This window comes from Leptopilina heterotoma, unplaced genomic scaffold, assembly GCF_015476425.1.
Source record: "Leptopilina heterotoma isolate Lh14 unplaced genomic scaffold, ASM1547642v1 Lhet_256, whole genome shotgun sequence".
In the NCBI taxonomy this organism is placed as follows: Eukaryota; Metazoa; Arthropoda; class Insecta; order Hymenoptera; family Figitidae; genus Leptopilina; species Leptopilina heterotoma.
Window position 1 is genome coordinate 387397 of NW_025110968.1, and position 27251 is coordinate 414647.

The 27251-nt window shown below is 30.2% G+C and overlaps 1 protein-coding gene across 2 annotated transcripts in view; it reads right to left on the reverse strand.

The window, feature by feature from the left end:
• Positions 1–24524, reverse strand: part of LOC122503297 (HEAT repeat-containing protein 6) — a 345658-nt gene extending 321134 nt beyond the window's left edge. For both annotated transcript variants that reach the window (XM_043613780.1, XM_043613778.1), the window contains exon 1: positions 24206–24524. In XM_043613780.1, the coding sequence (XP_043469715.1) occupies positions 24206–24367 (162 nt within the window). In that variant the 5' untranslated portion in view covers positions 24368–24524. The remainder of the gene's footprint in view (positions 1–24205) is intronic.
• Between the last annotated feature and the right edge of the window lie 2727 nt (positions 24525–27251).

The following is a 27251-nucleotide window of genomic DNA, read 5'->3' on the forward strand; positions in this document are numbered from 1 at the left end:
GTTAAATCAAATAAAGAATTTTCAAAATCAGATGATATTACGAAAGGAGTGCTACAAGGAGAGGTTTTAAGCCCATTATTGTTTGTGCTCTTTATTGCGGATTTCGAGGACTTTTTGAAATCAAAAGGAATAAAAGGCGTATCAATTGACCACAAGACATTAATTTCGCTTTTAGCATACGCGGATGATATAGCTATACCAGCAGACTCGCAAATTGAAATGAAAAAAATTCTCTTGGCTCTTGAAGAGTATTGTAAAATAAATAAACTCGATGCTTTAGTGTGGGCCGTGATAAGTTATATGGTGGAAGTATGGGGTTGGAGTGAGATTGGGAAGATTGAAAGTTTGCATGAAAGGTTTTTGAGATGGACTATGGGGGTAGATCGGAATTGTCCGGGGTATATGATAAAGGAAGAGGAGGGAAGAGAGAAGATAGTGCTGAGGCAGAGAAAGAGAGCGATGGGGTTGGAAGCTAAGCTGGAGCAAGGTAGAGGGAGCGATAAAGCGAGGGAGGGCCTGAGATTAGTGAAGCGGAGGGATTCGAAGAGACGAGGGGGGTTATCGAAATGGGAAAAGGAAAGGAGAGACGCGATGGAAGAGGGGAAAAAGTGGAGTGGGGATGGTAGGGAGGTAATGCGAGGATGGAAGAAAAAGGATGAGCAGGAAAGGTGGAATAGGATAACGGGGTCTAAGTATAATAGTTGGTATAGGATGGTAAGGGGTGAGGGTGTGCCTCTGTATTTGGTGAGAATGAGAAAGTTTGATAGATGGAATAGGGTATGCAGATTTAGAATGGGTGAGGGAGTGAGAGCGTGTAAGTATTGGATGGATGAGCAAGAGAAAATGTGTAGAATATGTAGTTTTGAGGTGGAGGATTGGGAGCATGTGTTAGCGAGATGTGTAGGGGAAATGGATGTGGGAGGGGTGCAAGGAGGGTTAGGGGATATAATGATGTGGATATTGAATGAGAATGGGAAGAGTGAAAGATGGATGTGTGAATTGGAGAGAATGAGGAATGAGAATATATGTTAAGAGAAATAAAGGGGAGGGAAAAGGGGAGTATTATTTAATTTTTAGATTTGGGTTTTATTTTTTATTTTTATTTTTTGACGAAGCCAAAAAGGGCTTATGGAACTGGAAACGGAAACCCGGTGCTCTTTAGCGGATTGCTTATTTTGTAATTTCGATAATTAGAATAAGTTAGATTAAGCGTTGCGTTGTAGTTTTAAGAAATTTTGTATTGATTAGGTTAAGTAGATAATTATGTATTAGAGAGTCTCGAACCCTGCGTGAAGCAGGGAGAGTAAATAAACATAATAATAATAGAAAAGGAGGTCATTGCCATAATAAGAATCTAGCGAATTTTAAATATAATAATTTTGTAGTTGAAATTGTGAGTTCATCTATATATTTAGGCGTTCCGTTTACTCAGTCTTCTCTTTTTTTGTCTGCAAAGGATGAGGCGATTAAGAAATCTAACTTGGCTATTAATTCTACGATATCACTGATATACAAAATAAAACTTGATTCTTTTGAGCCTGTAACACATATTTGTAACAGTCTTCTAATTAGTGTACTGTTTTATGCAGCGATAATTTAGAGTTTACGTTATTTAAACTCTATTGAGAAAGTCCAATCCAATTTTTTTAAAAGAATTTTGAATTCACCAATAAACACAGCAGGATACGCGATAAGATTAGAAACAGGCAGAAGTCATCTGGCATGTAAGATATTTAAATTAGTTCTTAATTGGATCGAAAATGTATTGGACATGCCGTATGACCGCTACCCAAAAAAATGTTTTTTAAGAATGAAAGAGTTAGACAGGAAAAGAGAAAGTAAGGAAAAAGATATAAAATATAATTGGACAAGCCAGGTGAAAAAAATTTTTTTTGATGAAATTGGGATTGAGGATGAATGGAAAAATCTTTCACTGTCATCAATACGAGGAAATAAAATAGTTTAGTTAAATAAATTCGCTGAAAAGTGTAGACTCTCAGACATTAAAAGAACTTGTAATACTTCATCTTTTCCTCTCTATCCACAGTTGGCAACATATTTACAAGAAGGTGCACAAAAGTATCTTTTATCGATAAAAGTTCCGCTTAGATATGTCAAAGTAGTGGCGCAACTAAGATTGTTCAATAAATATCAACCTGTTATAAGGATAGACAAAAAAGCCTTCAAATTTGTTCCAAATGAATATTGTGACTTTTGTTGTAGAAGGATATATATTGGATTCGATTTTCTTTGGCATGTATTAATGGAATGTTCGAGATTTCAGTATGTGAGACAGAGAATAAGTAAAAGTTATGAAATAGAAGAAATTAGAGATGGATGGATCGAGGAATTGGGGAAGAATGATAATGAAAATGTAAAAAGCATTGTAGCATTGACGAGTGAAGTTTTAAATACTGAAACAATATTAAAATAATTACTTCCTAATTATATTGTTAATTAAACAAACTTGATTAAAGAAAATCAATGTAAGATGGAATGAGATGAACTCCTTTGTATAAATCTGATGATTTGAAACAATAAATAATAATAAAAATTACTTTTTTGAAAATAACTCGAAAACTATAGGGTTTAGCGAAATAGTGTCGAAAGCAAAGTTGTAGCTGACGTCGAGACGAGAAAAAAGTCTCTTGGAGCAAGATCCCATATTAAATAGATTCGGAGATAATTGAGTCGGAAAATCGGTTTTTTGCTAAAAAAAATAATAAAATATATATATATATATATATATACAGTGGCTTTTCGAGAAACTGAGAGTTTTATGTTTATAAATATATTTTTTTGGGTGTATTTGGGTGAGATTATGTGAAAACAGTTGAACTTACTTTTATTTCTTTGAAAAAATTTTGATTTTTAGCGTTATTTTGGGATTTTTGAGTTTTTTTGACCACCCAGGCGGCACACTTATCAATTTAGTAATTTTAAGTTACCGTTTTCAAGTTAACTTTTTGGTAATAGAAATTGTTAGCAAGAGCTTAACGAATTTGAATACTAAAAAAGATATCTTTGGAAACTTCAAAAATTGTTATCAAAATTTTGTTAATAATTTGAGGCATTACACACTTCAACAAAATGTTATTATAAATAAATTTACAAATTGTCAACAATTTAAGGTTATCTATAAGATAACATGTTAAAGTTGACATTTTTGCATAACAAGCTCCTCCGACGGCCGAAAGCGGCCGTCTACGGTGCTAGTTTTTATATGTCCATTGTCCAAGTCCATTATTATATTAATAATAATATTCAATTTTTTTCAGTTAATAATTTGCTTATTTATATTTGAAATGTTGACGTTTTCTTGACAATGCAAAATAAGATTTATTATGTGTACTTTCTCTTAACAAAAATAAAATGTATATATTCGCGCTCTTTTTAAATAACATACGACTGCAGCGCCACCTTCACATGTACAAACAATTTTAAAAACACCCTTCTATTAAGATTTTACATTCCCATTGCCCATTCTTTACTTCGATACTTTTCGATACATTCGACCTTTCCACTCCATGTCTTTTTTAAGAAAGGATCATTGCCCATTCTTTACTTCAATACTTTTCGATACATTCGACCTTTCCACTCCATGTCTTTTTTAAGAAAGGATAAAATTGTAATGGAAAAGGTAACATTCTACAATTACTGTTTGTTAATAATGTCATGATAATATTTTGTTAACTATTTTTAGTTAATTTAATTATATATGCAAATAGTTTTCAAAAATACAAAAAATAACGAGTCAAAAAACGCGCCATATATTAATTTCCGGCCGCGTTTATAACCTCTCCAGCATAAATGCGCGTATTGTGCAAATGGCTTGACTCCTCATCGCTTGGATACACGTGTGCATGTTATAGATGTTGAATTGTAGATTAATAATAAAACTTTTGCATATGGGTAATAATAAAAGGTAAATATGTTTTTAAATATTTCTGACATTTTTTCATTAAGTTTTATTTTTGTTTTAATTTTTTTCGTGTTAATGGTAGGAAGGAAAAAATTTTATAACCTCTCGAAACGACAGCAACTTCGACGTAGAAATCAACGGATTCTATACACTTATCATTTGAACAAAAATAATATTTTTGTATTTTGAAAACATATAAAATCATTTTTGGATTCAGCATAAAAAAATACATCAAATTAAAAAAAGAAAGATAAAAATCGGTAAATAATTAACGAAGTTATGACCATTTTTGCAAACTTGAACGGCTGAATTCAGTTGCGGCGCACAGTGGTGCAAACCTGCAAATTGAGTTTCAAAAAGGTCTACAGGCCTTATTTTTTAACCGATTTTATTAATTTTTTTTTTAATGAAAGTTTACAAAATTGCAAAGAGTTTTGTCGAGCCTGATTTTGAAATTTTTATTTGTTTATATTAATTTGTTTATTGCAAAGTTAACCAAAAGGAAGAATTTTTCAAATAATTTGTTCTCCCATTTATAAAATCAAATATTTAATATTCAAAACTAGTGAAAATTAATGTTAGTGTACTCCTTGAATAAAACAAAAATTAAACAGGTGAAATTTTTAAAATTATAAACAAATTAAGTTAACAAACATTGACAGCTATAACAAATTGTAAAAAAAGACAATATCTTTAATGGATTTTGATAAAATTCGTTACTCGGGGGTTTTTGGGGTCGCTGATTACAAATCGGATGTTAGTTTTTTAAAATTCAAAATGGCGGATCCAATATGCCGGACGTCAAAGATAAAAATTCATCAGATTTACTTGAAATTCGTTACTCGGGGGTTTTTGGGGTCGTTGATTACGAGTCGGATGTTCGTTTTAAAAAATTCAAAATGGCGGATCCAATATTTATTTGGTTTATACACCCGTCTTAAGCTTATCTAGCTATACAAGTGTGTTTACATTTTCTCTTACATAATATTTCTTTTTATACATTTCCTAAGACTAAGTTTTGCGCCTACAGAGCGACTTGAAAATTAGGAGTATTCGCATTTGCCTGGACCACCCGTCTAATGGGTTTTCTCGACAGTTGAGAGGGTAACTGTAGAAAACCTCTCCTGAGCACAACCAGTTTATCGACAGTCGAGTTCTAATGGTGTGTACTGGACAATAATCGACGGTGCACATCATTATACCTCGACGTCAAACCTCCCGCTCATATTATCTCACGTGCCGGAAAAATACCAAGCCAAATGGGCGCGAACCAAGGGTACTTATACCCTTGGTCCTTAAACGACCGCCAAGCGAGGCATCTATCCGACTGAGCTAATCCGTCGGTCAATTTAGGCTCTTAAAAAGGTGATTATTTTAAAATAGCTAGGATGCAATTGTAATTTGAAAAAAATCTTTCTCAACGCTTTACTATTTCAAAATCTTTTATTATACGTCTAAATTTTAATATCTCTTATTTTTTTATTTAATAGAAATTCTCATGGAAATATATACTGCAACAAAAGATGCTGTCGAAGCAGAAATTAAAAAATGGTTTCAGCGAGCTGGGGATCGAATTAAACTGGCTGCATCAAAAGAACAATCTCAAAAACGGTCTAAAACATAATTATTCTTGTTTGGTTTGATTCTTTTTTTTGACTTTTTAACAAATATTTTTCTTCCAACGGTATTAGTGGATCTATTTATTAAAAAGAGGTTGCAAAAAACTTATTAATTACTTTTACTAAGTTTTTAAAACTTGTCAATTTTTTTCTAAGTTTTTAAAACTTTTCAATTTTTTCTAAGTAAAAAAATAAGTTTATTTTAAAATGATGACTCAGTCAGATCCAATAAAAACAAAAAAACCGCATAAGTATTTTAGTATATTTGTTCTCTTTAAGAACTAGTTAACTTGTTTATAATTGAAAGACTTTATTTAAACCTAATAATAAAGGTATTAACAGTATTACTAAAATACCATTTATATTATATATTATAATTTTAAATCTAAATGCTCATATTTAAAACCTCACATTTAACATATGGAAAAAAGTTTATTTTGTTGAAGTTTAAGTATTTAAATAATTCTAAGTATATGTACGCTTTTTTAAGTGTGATATGTGATACAAATAATTATGTTTATATCAATAAAAAACAAATTTTCTCGTTCTTTTTGTTAATAAATAGATAACTATTCATTAACTTTTATCTAGGTATTTGATAAATTTTAGTTAACATTTATTTTATTATTGAAAATGCTGTTAAACAAAAGTTAACTTTTTAGTAATATTTTTGAACTAATATAGTTGCTGATTTGATAACTTTAATAAGCTATCTATTTGTTATCTTTTTGAGAACTCAAAAAGTTATCAAAACGTTAAAATTTATTTTCCATAAATGTGACATTGGCCAGACATAGGAGTCATAATAGGTATACAAATTTCATTACAAAAAGATGACATTTTTGCAACCCAAGATGTTAACAGTTAACTTTCTAGGTTAACTTTTCGATGCCTTTTAGTTCACCTCGTGCCGCCTGGGCATTTAAGAGCCTATAACTCCGAAATTTGAGTTTTTATCAAAAAATGTTGTAGAGAAAAGTTGTTTGTATTTTTCAACGAAAATGGCTGGTTAACGAACTTAGCTTTCATTTTTACACTAACTTTAAGAGAGTTAAATTTGAAAACGATCCGATAAGTTTTTCAAAAGTTATTATGGGAAAAACATTTTGTGTCTACAGACAGACAGACAGAAACCATCGTCAAACCATGTTTTTTGGGTTCAGGGGACCATAAAACATGAAGATTTCATAAAATTAGCAAAAGTCAAAATTTGCATAAAACTAATACCTTCTCATATGATGAGAATGTAAAAATTTGACAAGTGCGAGTTGTACTCGCACTGCAATGGCGGGTTAAGTACACAAATATTAAAACAATACTTGCAACATTTATCGGTAATTGAGGCTCCCAATTCAAGAACCGGTCGGACGCTCGGACGACACGCGCTAGTACCAGTCAGGTAGCAGTGAGTGGCCCAGAGGCGCTCACTGCTCACTGACTGGCAGTTGCGCGTGTCGTCCGAGCGTCCGACCGGTTCTTGAATTGGGAGCCTCAATTGGTAGAATTAAAATAAACAATTAAAAAAATATATTTAAATCATTTGATAAAAATAACTAAAAAAAATTAAAGTGTTGTATATCTAATATTCCCCCACAGCACCGAAACTTTCCTAAAAATTTATTAAATATTTACTTGCAATATTCGGAATATTTAATTGCAATGTTTATTGAAAGTTGTGTACAGATTTAAATGTCCCGATTAAATAAATGTTTATAGCGCGAAGCTTTCCTGAACATTTCAATAAAATCTTCGCATAATTATAATTATAATTATAATTATAATTATGCGAAAATTTAATTTCATGTTCAGGAAAGCTTCGCGCTAAACATTTATTTAATCGGGACATTTAAATCTTTACACAATTTTCACTAAACTTTTCAGTTAAATATGACGAATATTGCAAGTAAATATTTAATAAATTTTTAGGAAAGTTTCGGTGCTATGGGGGTTGTTAACAATAATAAGTAGAGGAACTATAATGAGTTGAGTTGAGTTGCCAACCCTCACTAAATGAAAGTGTGTTGGTAAAACTGCGCGAGTTCATTTGAAATGCTTTTTAAAATAAATAGTTTATAATATTTAAAAGAATATTATTTTAAGACAAATAAGCAGGGACCGTCTCGAAAGTTTACTTTCGTTTTAGTTTCTGAGTTTACGCGAAACTAAATTAACAAAGCAACTTTAGTTTCGAGTCGACACGAAACTAAACAAACAAAATGATTTTTTCATACCTCAGGCACAAAATAGGTGCTTTTAGATAGCAGCCGACAGGAACCATTCATTTTTTCACTTGAATGAAAATGGCGACCTTTTTTTCCCATGGCCAAAAAAACAGCTGGTCCCATGCGTTATATTTTTGACCATGGGAAAAAAGGCCGCCTTTTTCATACAAGTCGAACAAGTGAATGACTTTCACTCTGGTTTGACAGAGACCGAGGAAGTTGAGAATTTCCTTGGGTTCGTTGAGACTAGTCTTGTATCAAAAAATGGGAATAGTGGGAAATAAATTCAGATTAAATTCACTATGAAATTTTAGGTTAAAATACACAAAAAAGATTTATTTATTGAGGATTTTGTAATAATTGATTTCACAATTAATGGTTATTGAGAATCACCTTATAGTCTTTAAATTAAGTCTAAATTTAAGCGGCGGCCTTGACGGCAAAATGCACGCCTTCGTCTTTGTGAGAAAAAATTATAGTTTCTAAGAGAAAGACGTTTATTTTCACACTTGAGATTATTACCGAGAGACGACCGAATAATTTACACTTGATTTTACTTGCTTAATAATTGAAAATTAAGACTCAAAAGATAAAATATCAAGAGCTGACCAAAATTGATGGTTGCCGTGAGAAATCTATGAGAGACTGTGTAGAAGCGAGAACTCCGACGCGTGAGATAGTCCCCTTTTTGCGTAAAAATTGAACACCGTGAGATGCTGCCCCCACGCGTTCACTTAAGTACTTAATTCAAATCGCACGCACAACACCAAAATAAATTAATTTAACAGAAAACCGAACACACTCCCTGTCGTCTGCTATCTGAAATCGACACTTTTGTGCCTTTGGAATAAAAAATATCGTAAGTAACACGGGACTTAAAGGCTGTTAATTTATTTACATACCTTGTTGCTTAATATACTATAGTTTCGTGTCGTCTCGAAACTAAATTAACATCTAAATATTACTTTAGTGTCAACTTAAAACTGAATTAACTGATTAAATTAAGTTTCGTGTCGACTCGAAACAAAAGATTGAAAAACATAATTATTTAGTGTCAATCACAGAAAAATTGTTTCCCTTGACTTACGTAACTCGAGCAACTTAAGTAATTAATGTAACTTACGTAACCAGAGTAAATTACGTAACTAGAGTAACTTTTGTAATTAATGGAACTTACGTTTATTTTACGTAACAAGAGTAAATAACGTAATTAAATTAACTTACGTAAAAAAATTAACTTACGTAAAAAAATGAACTTACGTAAGTTACGTAACTAAAATGTCTCACGTAATTATTAAAACTTACGTAAGTTACCTAATTAGATTAACTTACATAAGTTGTTTTAGTTTCGTAACTTACGTATGTTCTATTAACTTACGTAAGTTGCACTAGTTACGTAAGATTCATTTCTTACGTAAGTTATTTTAGTTATGTTATTTACTCTGTTTACGTAACCTAGGTAAGATGTTCTTGTTAAATATCATACGTAAGTTCCATTAATTACGTAAGTTACTCTAGTTACGTAATTTACTCTGGTTACGTAAGTTACATTCATTACTTAAGTTGCTCAAGTTACGTAAGTCAGGGAAACAATTTTTTTGTGATTGACACATAACCTGTGATACCCAAGTTAGCACAATTTGACAGCCAGACAGTTTTGACTTGGCTGCCTCAAGTAGTGTCAATGGCTGGATCGATATTAGTAGTAAATTGACTGAGGAAAACTATAGACGCAAGTGGAGAGCCAAGTCAAAACGGCCTGGCTCTCCAGTTACAACTACTTGACTTCTTAAAATTAGCATGACAGCTCAAAAGAAAGCCGATACACTTTTTTTTCTCTCCTTGTAATTATGTTTTTCAATCTTTTGTTTCGAGTCGACACGAAACTTAGGGTTACCAACTCCATTTTTTGTAATGTAGGACTTAGGCTTTAAAAAAAGAGTACACGGAGAAAAAGGAATAGTTGACAGATCCAGATACATGGATATCACAACCATATTATATTGAAAAATACGGGATATCCATAGTTAAGGTTGCTGCATCCATATTCTATGGCTGGCTGTATATTGTTGGAGCAGCAAAAGATCTATGGTTGGGTGATCCATTGTAATGGAAATGGGAAACAAAAGAATTTGAATCACTTAATGGTGTTCCGCAGCGATCGCCTTTTAAAAATGGCTTCTCAAATGTATACTTGATTTGAAAATGATTTTTCTCCCAATTCAGACAGTTATTGCAAAATCGGAGAAAATACAAGATATCCTGAATAGTTTATCTTTCATTTGCGCGCAAGAAGTAAAAGATATATTTAAATTTACAACGACAGGAAGTAAAATAGGAAAAAGTTAAACAAATGCGCGATATATAAAATTACTACCAGAGGGCAGCACCTAATGGGCACATCTAATTTTCTCATTTTACTTCTTGACGTCGTGTATTATATTGGATTTTCAATTTCTTGTGCACAAATGAAAAAACAAAATTTCAGGATAACTGGTATTTTTTCCTATTTTGCAATAATTGTCCAAATTGGGAGAAAAATCCTTTTCAAATTATGTTTACGTTCAAGCAGCCATTTTTAAAAGACGACCACTGTTTGAAATTGCGCAACACCGTTAATTAATTAAATTCTATTTCACTTGAGATATTTTATACACATTTTTGTTAATTAATACACACCACTTATTGAATAACCGCATATTAACAAAATAAATTATTAACCGATGGGGGGAGATACGAACCCTAGACCTAACGCATACTAAACACTAACGCTATCCACTACATTATACACACAACTACAATATTTGAGCATATAATATTCCTTATATACTCTACACATATTTCATAAAAATAAATTTACATAAACACATATAGACAATAACGATAATAAATAATAAACAATTATAACACTATTTATATACAATAAACTCACAACGTGATTATATAGACGTGACAGGAAACCGACGCGACGGACAAATTGAGACGACCATTTTTAAATGGATGCCATGATAATGAATTGCGCGCAACATGTATCGAAATTTTGAACTAACTATGGATCTCCCAACCAAAGTTTATATGGATGAGGCAGCCATATGTGAAAATCCATAGCATGAATTGTAAGCCCAACCATGCCTATGGATGTCACATCCATATTTGATTCAACAATATAATATGGCTCCCTCATCCATTGAATATGGAATGTGCTTCTATTCTGAAAGTTGTCTCTTCCATTGAATTGGATAACACAACAATATTCTGCTCAGCAATATTTTTATGGATATCTCTTCCAGACCTTTTCTTTCCGTGTACAAAAGTAGGACAATTGGTTTAAAAAAGAGTAAAATAGTAGTACATATTTTAAAGTGCAATTTAAATAGGAAATTTAATAATTTTTTTTATATCATATCACATTTATTTCCCTTATATGTGACCGCGTCTGAGAAAAGGGACCTTTTGCTAAAAAAATCGATTTTTAGAATTAGACGGTTTCTTGCACTTTAAGGTACTTAAAATGTAATGCAATTAGTCCCAGGAAAAAATGTTTTTGGTCATAAGGTCCCTTTTCTCGGACCCGGTTACTTATAATTATTTTTAACAATTATGTATTAACATTATTTGCTTAAAATTTGTAACATTACATTTAACAATGTTAACATTCTTAGAGTATAATAAAATTTAAGTTTTAAAACTTATATTTATCCATTTTTCCTACTTCACTAAACAGTGTTTCATTCTTTAGAAGGTGTTTATAAAATTCATGGCAGTCTATTTGATTAAAATTAATAGAAGTTTATATGATTCCCCTACTGAAAAGAAATGACCGTAAATACGGGCGCAACTATGACCGTAAAACGACCCTAAATAAGTATTCAGATAAGTATTAAAATATAATTTATTCTTAAATACCTAATTTGAAATTTTTAAGCGTTCAAATAAAAGAAATGCAAAAAAAAACAATTTAAGGATATGTTAGGAATAAGGATAATATTATTTAATATTAGTAGAAGATGATGTTTTATTAGTATTATAATTATAATTATTATTTAACACATAAACAATACAACACAAACAAATTTATATATCACTTTATTTTACTCACAGCCACAAAAATACGTATAATACAATTTTTGTAAAAAAATAAGAATTTTACAAGTTTTACATTTATTTTCACAATTTTCACAATATAATAGATTTCGACAAAAAATTTGTCAAAAATTTCATGATTTACGAAACAATTGAACTTTTTGTTAAGAAACGAAGTTAAAAAACAATGTTGATCAACCGACGCGACGCGAATCACAACACCGCAAGTAAAAACTGTAGTCAAGGAGGTCAGGTATACAGAGAAAGGAAGTTACGTGTTACTTGAAATATTATAATAATAAATATAACAACAAACAAAATTTCATCAATTTTTTTGTTTGCATTTTGCATTTCTTTTATTTGAACGCTTAAAAATTTCAAATTATTTAAGAATAAATTATATTTTAATACTTATCTGAAAAAATATATTATTTTAGAGCAATATTATATTTAATGTATATGGAAAAAAATAGTATTCATATACCACCGTAAATACGACCCTAAATACGGGCATAAATACGGCTGTATTTACTGTTTCAATTAGGGTGCAGTCTCATGCTGAGCAGAAAACACAATGCAAAGCAGAATTTCGTGAGTGCAAGAGAGATAGTCAGATATCACTATCCTTTCCACTCTTACGAAATTCTGCTTTGCATTGTGTTTTCTGCTCAACATGGGACTGTACCCGGTAAGAAGCGAGGAATAGAAAAAGATTAAATTTCCAGAAATATTCTGTTAAACGAGGATTTTTTAATCTTTCTGAATAGGCTAATTTCCAAAAAAAAAACCCAATTCCTCTGTGAACAGCAAAATATCAGAAAAATTAATTCTTCTCTATTGCTCGTGTCAATGAGATGATAAAAAAAGAATTAAGAGTTTCTATTTTTTTGAATGCGCAAAATTTTTCTGCTTCTTAACGTTCGAAAAAAAATACAGAATCCTATCCTTTTGAATCGACAAAGTAAATCTTGTAAAAGCGAATTGAAAAAAATATGAAATAGATATTCTTTTCAATCGACTTTAAGCGATTCTACGTAGTCAATTCAAATGAATAGAAATTGTTTATTTTTTTCAATTGACTGCTTCGAATTTTAGAAACGCATTAAGAGGAATAGAACTTTTGACAAACAATTTGAAAAAGCCTAATCTTTCCAATTATTTGTAGGAGCTCTTCTAGTTATTGTCTTAAAATAAAACGCAGTGACAGCTAGTTTTCGCGTCGTGTGAATTTCATTGTGATTTCAGTGCTAAATTATTAAAATGAAATATTAAAACTAGTGAAAATACGGTTAAAAACGCACAGTGCTTACGATAAAATAAAAAATTCTCTTATCACGGAAAAAATAAATTCTGTAAGAATTCCTGAATTTGTTCCATAATTGAGGATTTGTGCAAAGTTCCAGAAATTTTTAGAAATTCAATGTAAGTATATCTGAATCGTTCCGAACTAATTACGAAACGGTTTTTGTGAGACTTTCAAAATCAGCATTGTAAATAAATTCCTGGAGAAATACAGGACTGGTCTATAATATTATCGAAATTTTGTCGTAGAAATTATATTTCTTCTAAAATAGTATTTACAAGCGTCTAATCAAGGAGAACTCCAGTTTAAATTTCATAATAATTCCCGAACTTCATCGAAAGAAAAGATGTGCCGACCCCGTTTCTCACAAGCGCTGAATAAAAGTAAAGTCTAGTATATAAGAGACTTCCCAGGTCCCTACAACCAGCGTGCGATTCAATGCGTCGTGTATTTGCGTTTATTTGTGTATAAATTATGTGTGCGTTAGAATATATGTAGGTAGCTGTATGTATGTATGTATGTATGTGTGTGTATCCTCCTCAACCAATCACAGTTCGCCTTGCTTGACGAATGTCGATCAAGTATATACGCGTATACACAACTTCTTTTTTTTATTTTCTTTGCTATACGGAATTGTTCCGGAACTATTCTGTAGCCCTTATAAGACCTTCTTCATATATGAAGCGACCCTCTGAATTTTTCCCGAACTCATCGGAAGTTCTACCGTCCAGACTATCTGAAATACTCAGCCGCTACATTTCGTAAAAACTATCACATAAATACCGAGTTCTTACCATATAATTCCTGAATATCTATTTTGAAAGTTCGACATTTCTTCCAAATAACAGCTCTATAATAATTACCGACTTTTGCTTATATCCTCAATTTCGAAACGAATTCAGGAACTATTTCCGAATTATTTTTTTCCGTGTACTGAAATAAATGAAAGACATTTTCAAGCGTTCAATGTTTAACGTCAAGTTTTCAAAACCTAACCTTTTTTCAAGTGAAATATTGAGTGATAGTAAAGCAATTCAGTGGAATAGAAATTTCTACTGATTTGTTGTACTCTCTCACTCTTTTGAATGCGCGTTTCATATTTTGGTGAAGTCAATTAAGAATAATAGATTTTGCTACTTTTCCTTGCTCCACCGAGGAATTGGATTATTTTGGAAATTCGCCCATTCAAAAGAAATGAACTTCTGAATTCTTTTCAATTCCTCACTTCTTACCGGGTACCCTTACACCACCCTACTGAGGCTCGTATTTATGCCCGTATTTAGGGTCGTATTTACGGTCACATTCACGCCCGTATTTACGGTCGTTTCTTTTCAGTAGGGTTCTTTTACGCTCGAAAGTTGTAATTTGTTTCTAAAACCACTCAAACTGATTTATGAAATACATTTTTTATAAACATTCTGAAAAAAATCTTTATCAATTGCTAAAAAGCCGGTATGACAAACCCCGCAGACTCTAAAAAGAGTACATGTCCGGGGAAATGAGTACTGTTAGTAACCCCACCGGAAACTTAATTCAATCAGTTAAATTAGTTTCAAGTTGACACAAAACTAATATTTAGACGCACTGAAAAAACCTATGTTCGAATTGAGTAGCCTACGCTACTCAATTTGAGACGCAACAAAAATGAACCTTGTAGGTGGCGCCACGTTATATGGCGTTTAACTTGAGCTCATTTTGAGTTGCAACAAAAACGAGTCCAGGTTTTCTGTGTGCGTTAATTTAGTTTCGAGTCGACACGAAACTAAATAGTTTCAAATACTTTTGTTTTTGGATTATTCAAGAACTAAAACGAAAGTAATTTTCTATTTAGTTTCGTTTCAGCATCGGTCCCTGCAAATAAGCTTAACAAAATATATTTTATGTAAATATAACAGATATATACTTTAAACATAAAATTAATTAAAAATAAAATATTAAATTTCAAATCAACGCGGGTATACCCTGGTAAAAATTTCGGGCTAGTTCCGGATGAAATACGGACAGATTATTACGCATTAGTCTGAAAATTGTACGAAAATGATCCGCGTTAGTCTGATATTAATCCGAACGAAAACCAGAATCCGAAAACACTCTGGAGTAATCCTGAATGTGTACGAATTCAGCCCGTAATTAGTCCGCAACAATCCGAATTTATGACCAGTGAAGAATTCTTCTAAAATAAGTACAGGATTATCCGAAATCAATATGTAAAGAATACGGAATCAGTTGGCAACTATCCGAATTTAATCTAGTAAGAGAACTTAATCCGCAAAATGTCCGGAGCAATCCGAACTCTATAAACAAGAAATCCGTTATTAGTCCGCAACAGTTTGAAATGAAGTGTGGCAAAATTCTATTCCTAAACAATCCGAAAGCTGTATGCAATGAATCCGAAAATTGTCTGCAATAATTGGGATTTAATCCAATTGAAAGACATAATCAGAAACAATCCGAAATCTGTATGCTAAGAATCCGAAAATTTGATAAAATAATCCGGATTTAATCAAATTAAAAGGCATAATCCGAAATCTGTACGCAAACAATCCGACATTAGTCCGCTTCAATTTGGAATTAGTGTGGAAAAATCCTATTCCAAAACAAATACGAAACAATCCGAAATATCTATGATAAGAATCCGGAAATAATCGGACACCTGAATCATATTATACCCCTGGCAAAAATTTCGGACTAATCTGGATTAAGTCCGGACATATTATTGTAGATTAGGACGATAATTATACGAAAAATATCCGAAAATGATCCGCATTAATCTAACGTCAATCCGAGCGAAATTATGTATCCTAAATCAGTCTGGAGTAATCATGAATGTCTATGAATTAAGTCTGTAATTATTACGCAACAATCCGAAATTATGTCCGTTAAAAAATTTATCTAAAATAAATACGGAATAATGCAAAATCAATATGTAAAGAATACGAAATCAGTCGGCAATAATCCGAAAGTAATCCAGTTGAAAGATTTAATCCGAAACAAGTATGGAACAATCCAAAATCTGTATGCAAAGATTTTGGTATAATATTGAATTTGTATATTAAAAACAATTTGTATTAAATTCAGATAAATTTAAACTATAAATATATTTTCGTATGACATAAACATGAGTCAAAACGCGTCAACCGTGAATAAAATTTTTTTTATAGTTTTGGAAAAGTCAAAACATTTATGAAAATCTGTAGTTCACAGCAAACCAAAAAAACACTTTTAACCGTTTTTCAAAATTTTAAATATTTATACCTTTTTTTATAATAAAAATTTTTTGCATTATTTAAGAAAAAAATTAATAACTCATTACTGTTTTGCTATAAATTAATGGCAATTTTTTTGGTAGTCATTGAATATCCACACTTTTATATACCCACTCACTTAATTGTGAAAAAAAAATTTTTTTAAATTTTTAATAACAATTTTATAAACAATTAGTGTTTTTTATGCTTTCTAGAGCAAGGATTTTAATGAAATTTGTATGTAAGATACATTGAACCTACATCTTTATATTCCCGAAAAAAAATTTGTATTTCCAATTACAACCGGAGATGCCGCGGTAAACGAGCAGACGGCGCACGGCGCAACAAAAAATTCAAAATCTCCGGTTGTAATTGGAAATACAAATTTTTTTTTTCGGGAATCTTTGTTTTTATCTTAAATATAAATTTCATTAAAATCCTTGCTTTAGAAAGCATAAAAAACACTAATTGTTTATAAAATTGTTATTAAAAATTAAAAATTTTTTTTCTCAATTAAGTTTATTTTAAAAGAGTGTATATTCAATGACTACCGTAAGTAAGGCTAAATTCGCTCAATTTTTCAATTCTTTTTTAAATAACTTCGGGAAACGATGAAAATAAACATTGGCACTAAAAATATATAATCTTTAACCCTTTATCTTTCCTATTACTGCATAAAGAAATTAAAATATGTTGCAGAAAATTATTTATAAGCCGTTTTTTTGTGAGCGACTTTACCTTTAAATGATGGGTAAATTTTCTCACCATTATTATTCTGGCAAAATATATTCTAATCTGCAAAAATGAAACTAAATATTCTTTAGAATCAATAAAGAAAAAAATTAAGAACAATATACAAAGTTATTGGAATAAATATTTAATATTGTTTTATCAATAAGTAATTCGATACCTCCATGTATTACAATCCTATCTTATGGTGAAGGTTAATACAGTCCTATCTTGCGGTAACGTTCTATACAGTTCTATCTTGAAGTGACCGTTTATACCATTCTATCTCAAATTTGCCAATTTTGCGTAAGAGCCAAATTAAAAGTAAATTCCATATTAAAAATATTAATGACAGTTTGATATTCATAAGATAATTTTTATGTAATTCTTTAAAGATTTTTCTATCATAATATACATAAATAAAACACAATTATATAAAATCAAGCCAAGAAAATGCATTCTTAATACGTCTACAAAGGTTAATTAACCTAATTTTATGACAGGTTAATATTTCACGGGATAGTGGAATGATAAAAATAATGTTGTTAGTTTTCTTGTTTAATTTTAATTATCAATTATTATTAGTTAAAATAAACGTATCATTTTTATGAGTTTTAAGTATAGATACAAATATTTAAATAAGTAAGTAAACGAGGTTTTGATTGTAGAAAATTTTTACACAAGTGAGAATACAAATAGAATAATAATAAAATAATTTAAAAATCTACATTATTTTACTTTAATAAACGTTGAAAACGTCACTCCAATATAGAATTAATAAGTATGTTTCAAGGATTATATTATACTAGTATTTTATTATATATTTCACAAACGATAACAAGATTATAAATTACAATATAATTATAATAATAAAAGTATCTGTAATATTAGTCAAAATAGTCAATCCGAGTCTGAATTCGAATGATCTCAATTTCTACGTCAGAACAAGTCTCTCCTGGTGTAAGAAAAGTTAAAATAAAGCAAAATTAACAGATAAAATAATCACTTTATAAATTTATATATTTTTATTATTATTCAGTAAAGAATTTTTTTCCTGATGGCATACTTAAATCCAAAGGGATATCCATTTTCTACCTTTTGTTCTTTTTTGCTTTTCTAACGCGATTATACGAATCACATGTGTATATTTTTTTTGACAGATACAAAAACAAAAGAAAGATAGAACACTTTTACTTGGAAGATAAAACTTGTTATTATTTCTAATTACTGTTTTTTATAAATATCCTAATTAATATAACTATTTTAGGTGTTACCATCTAATACAGAATATTTTCTTCTATAATTTTAGCAAAAAACTGAAAAATTGAAAATTTTGAGATAGAATGGTATAAACCGTCACTTCAAGATAGAACTGTATAAAACGTTACCGCAAGATAGGACTGTATTAACCTTCACCGTAAGATAGGATTGTAATACATGGAGGTATCGAATTAGATTCAATCATTCAATCAAACGTACTCATAACCATAAAAAACAAGGTTAAGTTTGACAGTTTAGTGCTTAAACCGTTTTTAATCGTTTAATTTTCAGTTATAAGAGTACTATTATTTAAAAAAATCGAATTATAAATTAAATTAATTAACATACTTAAAATATCCAGGCCCAAACATCTTTTTTTGTAGACTTATTTCCTGAGCGAATTTACACAACAAATTTGAATTTTTTTTTTAAATTGATTTTTTGCAGAATCTGTTTATTGCTTAAATTTTTGTGCTTTATGAAAATCATGTTGGAGATACAGGAAATGTAATGTTCAGAAGTATTCAACTTAAAAATTTTGAAGTAAAGCTTTATTCCCTACTTTTTCATACTACTTGTTCAATATGAAAATTATTCACTTGTGTTTTAAATATAATTTCTACTGAAAGTTACCAATGAATTTGCTGCAAATAAATTTTAAAATAAAGTTTAGCATTTATATTAACCAAAACAATTGTAAATCTTAAATATTTCTGTCTAAAAAGTATGTTAATCGAATTTTAAAAAATAGACATCGGTTGAGCGAATTTACCCTACATGAGCGAATTTAGCCTCACTTACGGTACAAAAAAAATTGTTATTAATTTCTAGCAAAACAGTAATGAGTTATTAATTTTTACTTTTCCAAAACTATAAAAAAATTTTATTCACGGTTGACGCGTTTTGACTCACATGGCCATAACCAGATTAATTTCGGACTAATTTCACATTTTCAAGTTGCATATTATCAGACTAACTTCGGACTAGATTGGACTAATTCCGGATTCACTGGTTATACAAAAACCGTATGGAGTTTGGATTTATCCGGGCTAATTCTGAGTGACAAAAACCTGACCATAAGCAGACTGTTTCGGATTAGCTGCGGATTCACTTGTTCAACCAACCGGATTACTTCTGCACTTACTAGTTGCAAATGGTCTGACTAACTTCGGACTAATTACGGATTCAATAGTTATAAAAAACTGTATTCAGTTCAAACTTAATTCAGGGTGAAAAACTCCACAATAAACCGTACACTTGCGGACAAAATAAAATATTTACTTCTGCAGTCAATTTTTTTTTACAAATTTACTAGTATTATTAGTTATCTTCTTTTAATATTATAATTGACACTGATGTGTTAGTTTTCTGTAATTTCTTTTCGTAGCACTTCATAAATTCTATTATGAATTTGAAATCCTATGCGAGCGTGGTATAGTATATTTTTAATCAATATTCCTTTAGGAATCAAATATTTCTGCAACTGGGTCAAATTTTCTCAAAAATATCAGAGTTGGTCATGGGTCTTTGAATTTTTATGACACTTGTTATAAATGTAGTGTTTTATGACAAAAGATTTTAGGAAAAAAAGATTGTTAAAATTTTTCAAAATTGTGGATTTTATACCGGACATCAAACATTAAAGTACATTTTTTTAAAAAAAACGAATAACTTTTATCTAGTTACTTAGATTTTGTTTATATTTTAGGAAATAATAATTGATTTCATAACAATTTAAAGTGCAGTATTAAAAGAAAAAAAATCAAAAATTTGCCCAGAAAAAAAGTAAAAAAAAGTTTAGATTTCATTTTTTTGGGCATAAACACCCCTTCAATTTTTTTGTAACTATAATATTAGGATTCCTTAGCTTCTCAAGAATTTCTTGCAAAATAAAAATTTCTGGAGACTTTAAAACTAACCGAAATATTGAATTTTTTATCCTGCAGTGCAAATACTTTGCACTTACGCGAATGCGTCGCATCTGAGGTCCATGTGTTGCACGATCTTGTTTTACTTCTGTTTAGTAAATCATTCCTATTATTTTGATTATTAAGTTGTGTGACGAAGTGGTTTCGTCACGATATGTTCATTATTTACTTTCTTTTTATTATTATAATTTCAATTAATAATTATTATTTGATTTTTGGTTTAACGCGTTAGTCCTTTTGACTGTAAGGCGTAGGGGGAAATGTAAATCCCCTTTATGACAAGTGTGTAGCGGCATTTAGCAAAAAATGTAGCAGATGACGAAAGCACATTTTTGAATATAGTTTGATTTGGATGTTGATGGGATAAGACGTGTTTATAAGATTTATGAAAGTAAAATAGTGTATTGTGAAGGAATATTATTTGTTATATTTTTATGTTGTGTGGGTTGTGTGGAGAAGTTAATGTTGGATTAATAAAGGTTCATCATTAATGAGAACTTGGTATTTAAATTATTGAATCAACAAGTAGTTGTCAGTTAGTCATTATTTGTGACTGTCCACGAGAAAACAGGGCTTAGCTCCCAAACGTGAATTTCACAGGGCGAGCGATTGAAGTACTACGATTGAAGTTAACTACGCTTGACATACCCATCTTTAAAACGATATATTGTCGAAAGTAGTTGATATTTTTAACTTTTGACTTTTGCATCTGAAAAAGCAACATAAAATCTGTCGATTACCATAAAAAACTCAAATTGATTTTTTGGACCTAAGCCGTGTTTTGTCGTGGACAGTGGACGATTGAAGTTAACTACGCTTGACATACCCAGCTTCAAAACGATACATTGTCGAAAATAATTGATATTTTTAACTTTTGACTTTTGCATTTGAAAAAGCAACATAAAATCTGTCGATTACCATAAAAAACTCAAAATTTATTTTTTGGACCTAAGCCCTGTTTTCTCGTGGACAGTCACATTTTAACTTGAGATTTGTAATTAATTTGTAAGAATACTGTGCATTTTTTAAATTTTTATTTGTTTAAACAAATTAGTATTAGTTTTTTCTAATCATGCAAATTTACCAAACTTTTTTGAAATGCCGATGTGCATTAAATATAAAATTATAATTTAAACAAAAATAAGAATAATAATTTGTTTAAAAATTGTTTAAATAATAATTGCACTTTTAATTTTAATCTGGGTAGGTCTATGCCTAAAAAATCAAAGTTGCCCCTTGTTATTTAATTTCTATGAAACTTTGAGAAATTGTCACAGAACACATGCAAATGAAAAGTGTGAAAACGATTTTATAATTATTTGTTAATCATGATTATTAAATAGGTATTAAATAAAAAACGAATTGCCTATATTAAAAGCTTTTGAAATTTAAATACTTTCAGAGACATTCACAACAAAAGCACTTTATTGAGTTTACAAAATTAAGTAAAATTAACTTTTGGAAAGCAAAATAACACAATTAATATTAAATTTAATTGTTATAAACAATTATTTAAACAATGTTTTAACCAAGTTTGCTTTTTTTTAAATTTTTTTTCTTTATAGAATCAGAAGTTTATTAGTAGCTCTAAAATAAAAGCTTAAAAAATATAGTTCTTTAAAATAATTATTTTTATAAACAATTTTCCTAATTTTTTGATGACCCTTGCTTCCGGTTAAATTTTAGAGGAAAGAGTTGTGATTGAAAGTTCTAGAGCTTAAAAATACCTTTCAAATGAATGGTCATACGTTGAAAAAGTTTAATTAGTTTAGTTGCAAATGAATTTAAACCATTAAAAATAGCACTTTTTTAATTGTTGAATAACTTTGTTAATAATTATTGAATTTGTTTACAACTCACCAGGAATATTCTCCTTGTGAAGCGGAATAAATTAAAAAAAGTCAACTCGATCGGACAAATAGTTTATGTTTTATTCCATTTGTTAACTAAAAACATGAAATTTTTCATAATAATAGACGTTAAAAAAGGGTATGTTTTTTTGACATAAACAAATGGAATAACTCAGTCAATTTTCACTTTATCGATTTGGTGTAAAGGGAATTTAATTTCATTCGTTTTCACAAAACTTTTCCAAAAAAAATCCGACCTAGCTTCAAGGAGGGGGGAGTTAGTTTATTTTTTTCAAAAAATTCCTGACTAGTTAATTATCAATATTTTTAGTTGCAATTCATACCACTTTAGTTTAATGTATATGTATTTTATGAAAAAAAATTGGACATAAGGTTTTGTGCATTTATTTTTCATGTATATCAAGTAAAAGTAAATGTATCCTTTTTTCAACCTCTGAACGTCGGAGTGGGGGTACTCGAAGGAGCGTGATTCTCGCCACCACAACTCAATTCAGCCTTTCAAATTTGCAAAAATGGTCATAACTTCGTTAATTATTTACCGATTTTAATCATTCTTTTTTTAATTTGATGTATTTTTTTACGCTGAATCCAAAAATGATTTTATATTTTTTCAAAATACAATATGTTTAATAATAAAAACGAAAATTTTTTTAGCAAAAAATTTTTAATTATTATTTATAACATTTGACAAAAAATTCTTTTCGTACATATAATTCAATTGAATTCAAAATAATATTATGACATAAAAAAAATTCAAATTATTTTTATATAAGTGTGTAGCATTAGGTTCACATATGCACGCCTGTTCAACTATCAATACAACGATGCTACACACTTATATAAAAATAATTTGAATTAAATTCCCTTTACACCAAATCGATAAAGTGAAAATTGACTGAGTTATTCCATTTGTTTATGTCAAAAAAACATACCCTTTTTTAACGTCTATTATTATGCACTTAGATAAAAAAATCCATTTCCCATTTAAATGGAATGAAAGTTTGACTCCTAAAATGTACTCTCGAAGAAAAAAAACGAAATTCGCAGGTCCAAAAGTGGGGAAATTTAAGTGTATTAAAAATTGTAACATAGCCTTCAAAAAAACTGTTATTTTAAATAAGCATGTTTTCTATTTGTTTTCGTGAGTTACGTGTTTTATAAATGCTCTCGCGAATTAGGGTTACCAACCGCACTTATTTCCCCGGACATGTACTCTTTTTAGAGTCTGTGGGGTTTGTCATACCGGCTTTTAATTATTATACGGGTTTTTGTCTGTTCTTTTCTGTTAATTTTAATCAAATTGACTGCCATGAATTTTATAAACACATTCTAAAGAATGAAACACTATTTAGTGTAGTAGGAAAAATTGATAAATAAAAGTTTTAAAACTTAAATTTTATTATACTTTAAGAATGTTAACATTGTTAAATGTATGTAATGTCACAAATTTTAAGCAAATAATGTTAATACATGTTCAAAATAAGTGAAATAAATTGGATTTGATATAAAAAAATAATTAAATTTCTTATTTAAATTGCACTTTAAAATGTATACTAATACTATTTTACTCTTTTTTAAACCAATAATTGTCCTACTTTTGTACTCTCGTTTTAAAGCTTAAGTCCGGCTATATACCCTTTTATAAAAAAATTGTCAAAAATATATTCTACGGATATTAAATATCATTGCAATATATAATGGATTGACCCCAACATTTCATTTTACAGTTAACCACAAATTTTTATTCCTGTTAAAATTTGTATTCCTTTCAAAATTATAAAAAAATATAATGAAATTCCATTCTAGAGTTAGGATTTAACTTCGTACAACTTGTCAAATTTTTGAAAAACATATTTTGAACAAATTTTTTATCCATATTTTCCGAAAACTGAGCAAGACAAGTAATATATATTATAAACAATAAATTTTTTTAATAATAAGATATATTTGAAAATCGCTGTCCTTGCGATTTTAAATAAAATTATTGAAATAAATTTGCTGAAAATAGGAAACAAATACTTACAGTACTATCAGAAGCGAATAATGATATCTGATTTGATTTATTTAATTGATATAAACAATCCTTTATTAATTGTTTGCTATTCTGTTTTTGAGTTATTAGGTTCTTAATAAGACATTTTATTTTGTCAGAATCATCTGTCGTTATATGTTGTACGGATTTCATTATTTAGTATATTACTAATTTTCATTAACTTTTATTTACTTTCTTCTTCTTATGTGACTTATAAGTAGAAAGTGTCAAAACAACAATTATTGTTTAATTTGAAAGCTATTTAATTTGATTGCTTGACACATGCTTTTCCAAACCGGTATATAGGCACGAAATAGCGAACTATAATGGAGAGTTCACAATAGGTATGTTCTCGTTGCCTGCACTTCTTAGGGCGGTATTCATAGTCCCGACTTAAGCAAGGACTTAAGCTTTGCTTGATCAGGTCGGTCTTAGGGTGGAGTCCCATGATAGCGTTTTGCGTTGCGTTTTGTAACTAGGCCATGAGTGAGAGAGAGATAGAGATATATGTTTGCTCTATTTGCACTCATGGCCTAGTTACAAAACGCAACGCAAAACGCTACCATGGGACTCCAGCCTAAGGGTGGAGTCCCATGACAGCGTTTTGCGTTGCGTCGTAATGGGAGAGAAAAAGACGCAAATATACGTTTGCTGCATTCTCTCTTATTACAACGCAACGCAAAACGCTGCCATGGGACTGCGGCCTAAGAAATTTCAAAACACCACCTTTCAGTTACCCAGTTACGTCATCACATGTAATATGTAGTACACTGAAGTCTTGGTTATACGGACAACTCGGGTGTGTGTCCGTATAATCCAAATAGGTCACCTTGACGAAAAAGTATAAATATGCAGGACAGTACGAAGATTCTTTTTGCCCTCGGTTGAAATAGAATCGCCTGCTAATTTTTTTTATATCTTTGAAATTTATTAATATAGTGTAAAATTGATAATTTGAATTTATTAAATTACATTTGTAGACAAATAAATAAATTAATTAATATTGTCTGATAGCTCACTAACAATTTTGAGGTTAGGTTATATCAAGGGGAAAAAAGGATCCAGTGATAGGTGCGCTACTGACATCATCGAGTCAAGCACGACCCTTCCCTTCACCCCTCATCCCGTTTCAGCGCCATCACATTCCGTATAACCAATTTCCGTATAACCAAGACTTCAGTGTATTATACATGTATAAAACCACGTAATAGGTATGTTTTCGTTGCCTGCACTAAGTGTAACTTTTACACCACCTCAAGAGTAGGTGCAGAAAGTGTAGCGAAATGTATGGTAAAATTACGTCACATCCGGCAAAGAGAACAGCATAGTGCAGGTTAGGTGTTAAAGTGTAAAAAAACATAAGTCCCGAATGCTCATTATGCCGAATACATAATTTAGAAATGACTAGATACGCGAATCCTCAATAAACTAAATTATATATTGAATGAAATTCAAAAGTCGAGAATAATCATTTAATATATTCTGCATAATAAAGAATATTAGTTTACACTAATTCTTTTTCTCAAAAATTTGAAATTATTCTAATTTTTATGTTTGGAATTTTTACTTTACCTACATTTTATTAATTTGAATTCTAATTTAGTAGAATATTTAATTGCCAAAATTATAATTTGGCAGAATGTCAATTCGATCGATTTTATATTTGCAAGAAATTTAATTTGACCGAATATCAATTTGTAAGAAACACTTTTTTGTAGAATTTGAATTTAGGGACCATCCATAAACCACGTAGCCTGTTTTGAGGGGAAGGGGGTTCGGTAATGTGCTACGTTAGATCACATGGGGGGAGGGAGGGTTTTGAGTCTGAGCAACGTAGCTTTGTATTTTTATTTGACACACATTTTTTTGAAATTACGCGGGCAGCTCGAAAGTCAATTCGAGAAATACATGTGGCTATATATATATATATATATATATATATATATATATATAGATTAAAATTAAGAATTAGTCTTGTATCAAACTCTTACTTGTCAACAAAAAAAAAATAAACTGTGATTTAAAAACATTTAATATTGTTTACTATGTTTCAATACGATTTTATTGATTATTTTTAGAAAAGAGATTTTAATATTCAAAAAAAGAAAAAAGCTACGTTCCATTAGGTAGGGGGGGGTCGGTAATATGCTACGTTAAGCTACGTGGGGGAGGGGAGGGGTCGAAAAGTTCAAAAATCGGAGCTACGTGGTTTATGGATGGTCCCATTATCAGAATTGTAATTTTATAGAATATTAATATTGACAAATCTAATTTTGCATCAACGTTCGAATCCTCAAAACTCCTAAAGGTACACTCTCACCTTACTGCCTGCCTGCCAGCGCAGGCAGGCGCCATAAGAGTGAGAGAGAAAAAACATTTAATTTGAATTTTCTGACTCTCTTCCTCTTATGTGTTACCATATGTCAACCTGCAGGCAGGCAGTAGGAGCTGTGTTAGCGCCTTAATTCTATTATTTCCTAAAATGGATGCAACGTAAATACTTGGCGCAATTTTTAAAATTGACCAATCAGAAATCAGAATTTTAAAAATTGCGCCAAATATTTACGTTGCATCCATTTTAGGAAAAAATAGAATCAGGCTGCGGTTACACCTCTGCAGGCAGCCTGCCTGCCTGCAGGTTGTCATGGTAACGTACAAGAGTAAGATAGTCAGTGACTTCAAACTTCTCCCTTACTCTTGTTGCTCCCGCCTGCGCAGGCAGGCAGCCTGCAGAGGTGTAACCGCAGCTTTAGGAGTTTTGATGATTCGAACATTGATCATTGTGATAAAGAAGATTTCTAGCAAAATTAGATTTGTCAATATTAATATTCTATAAAATTACAATCCTGATAAATTCAAATTCTACAAAAAAGTGTTTCTTACAAATTGATATTCGGTCAAATTAAATTTCTTGCAAATATAAAATCGATCGAATTGACATTCTACCAAATTATAATTCGGACAATTAAATATTCTACTAAATTAGAATTCAAATTAATAAAATGTAGGTAAAGTGGAAATTCCAAACATAAAAATT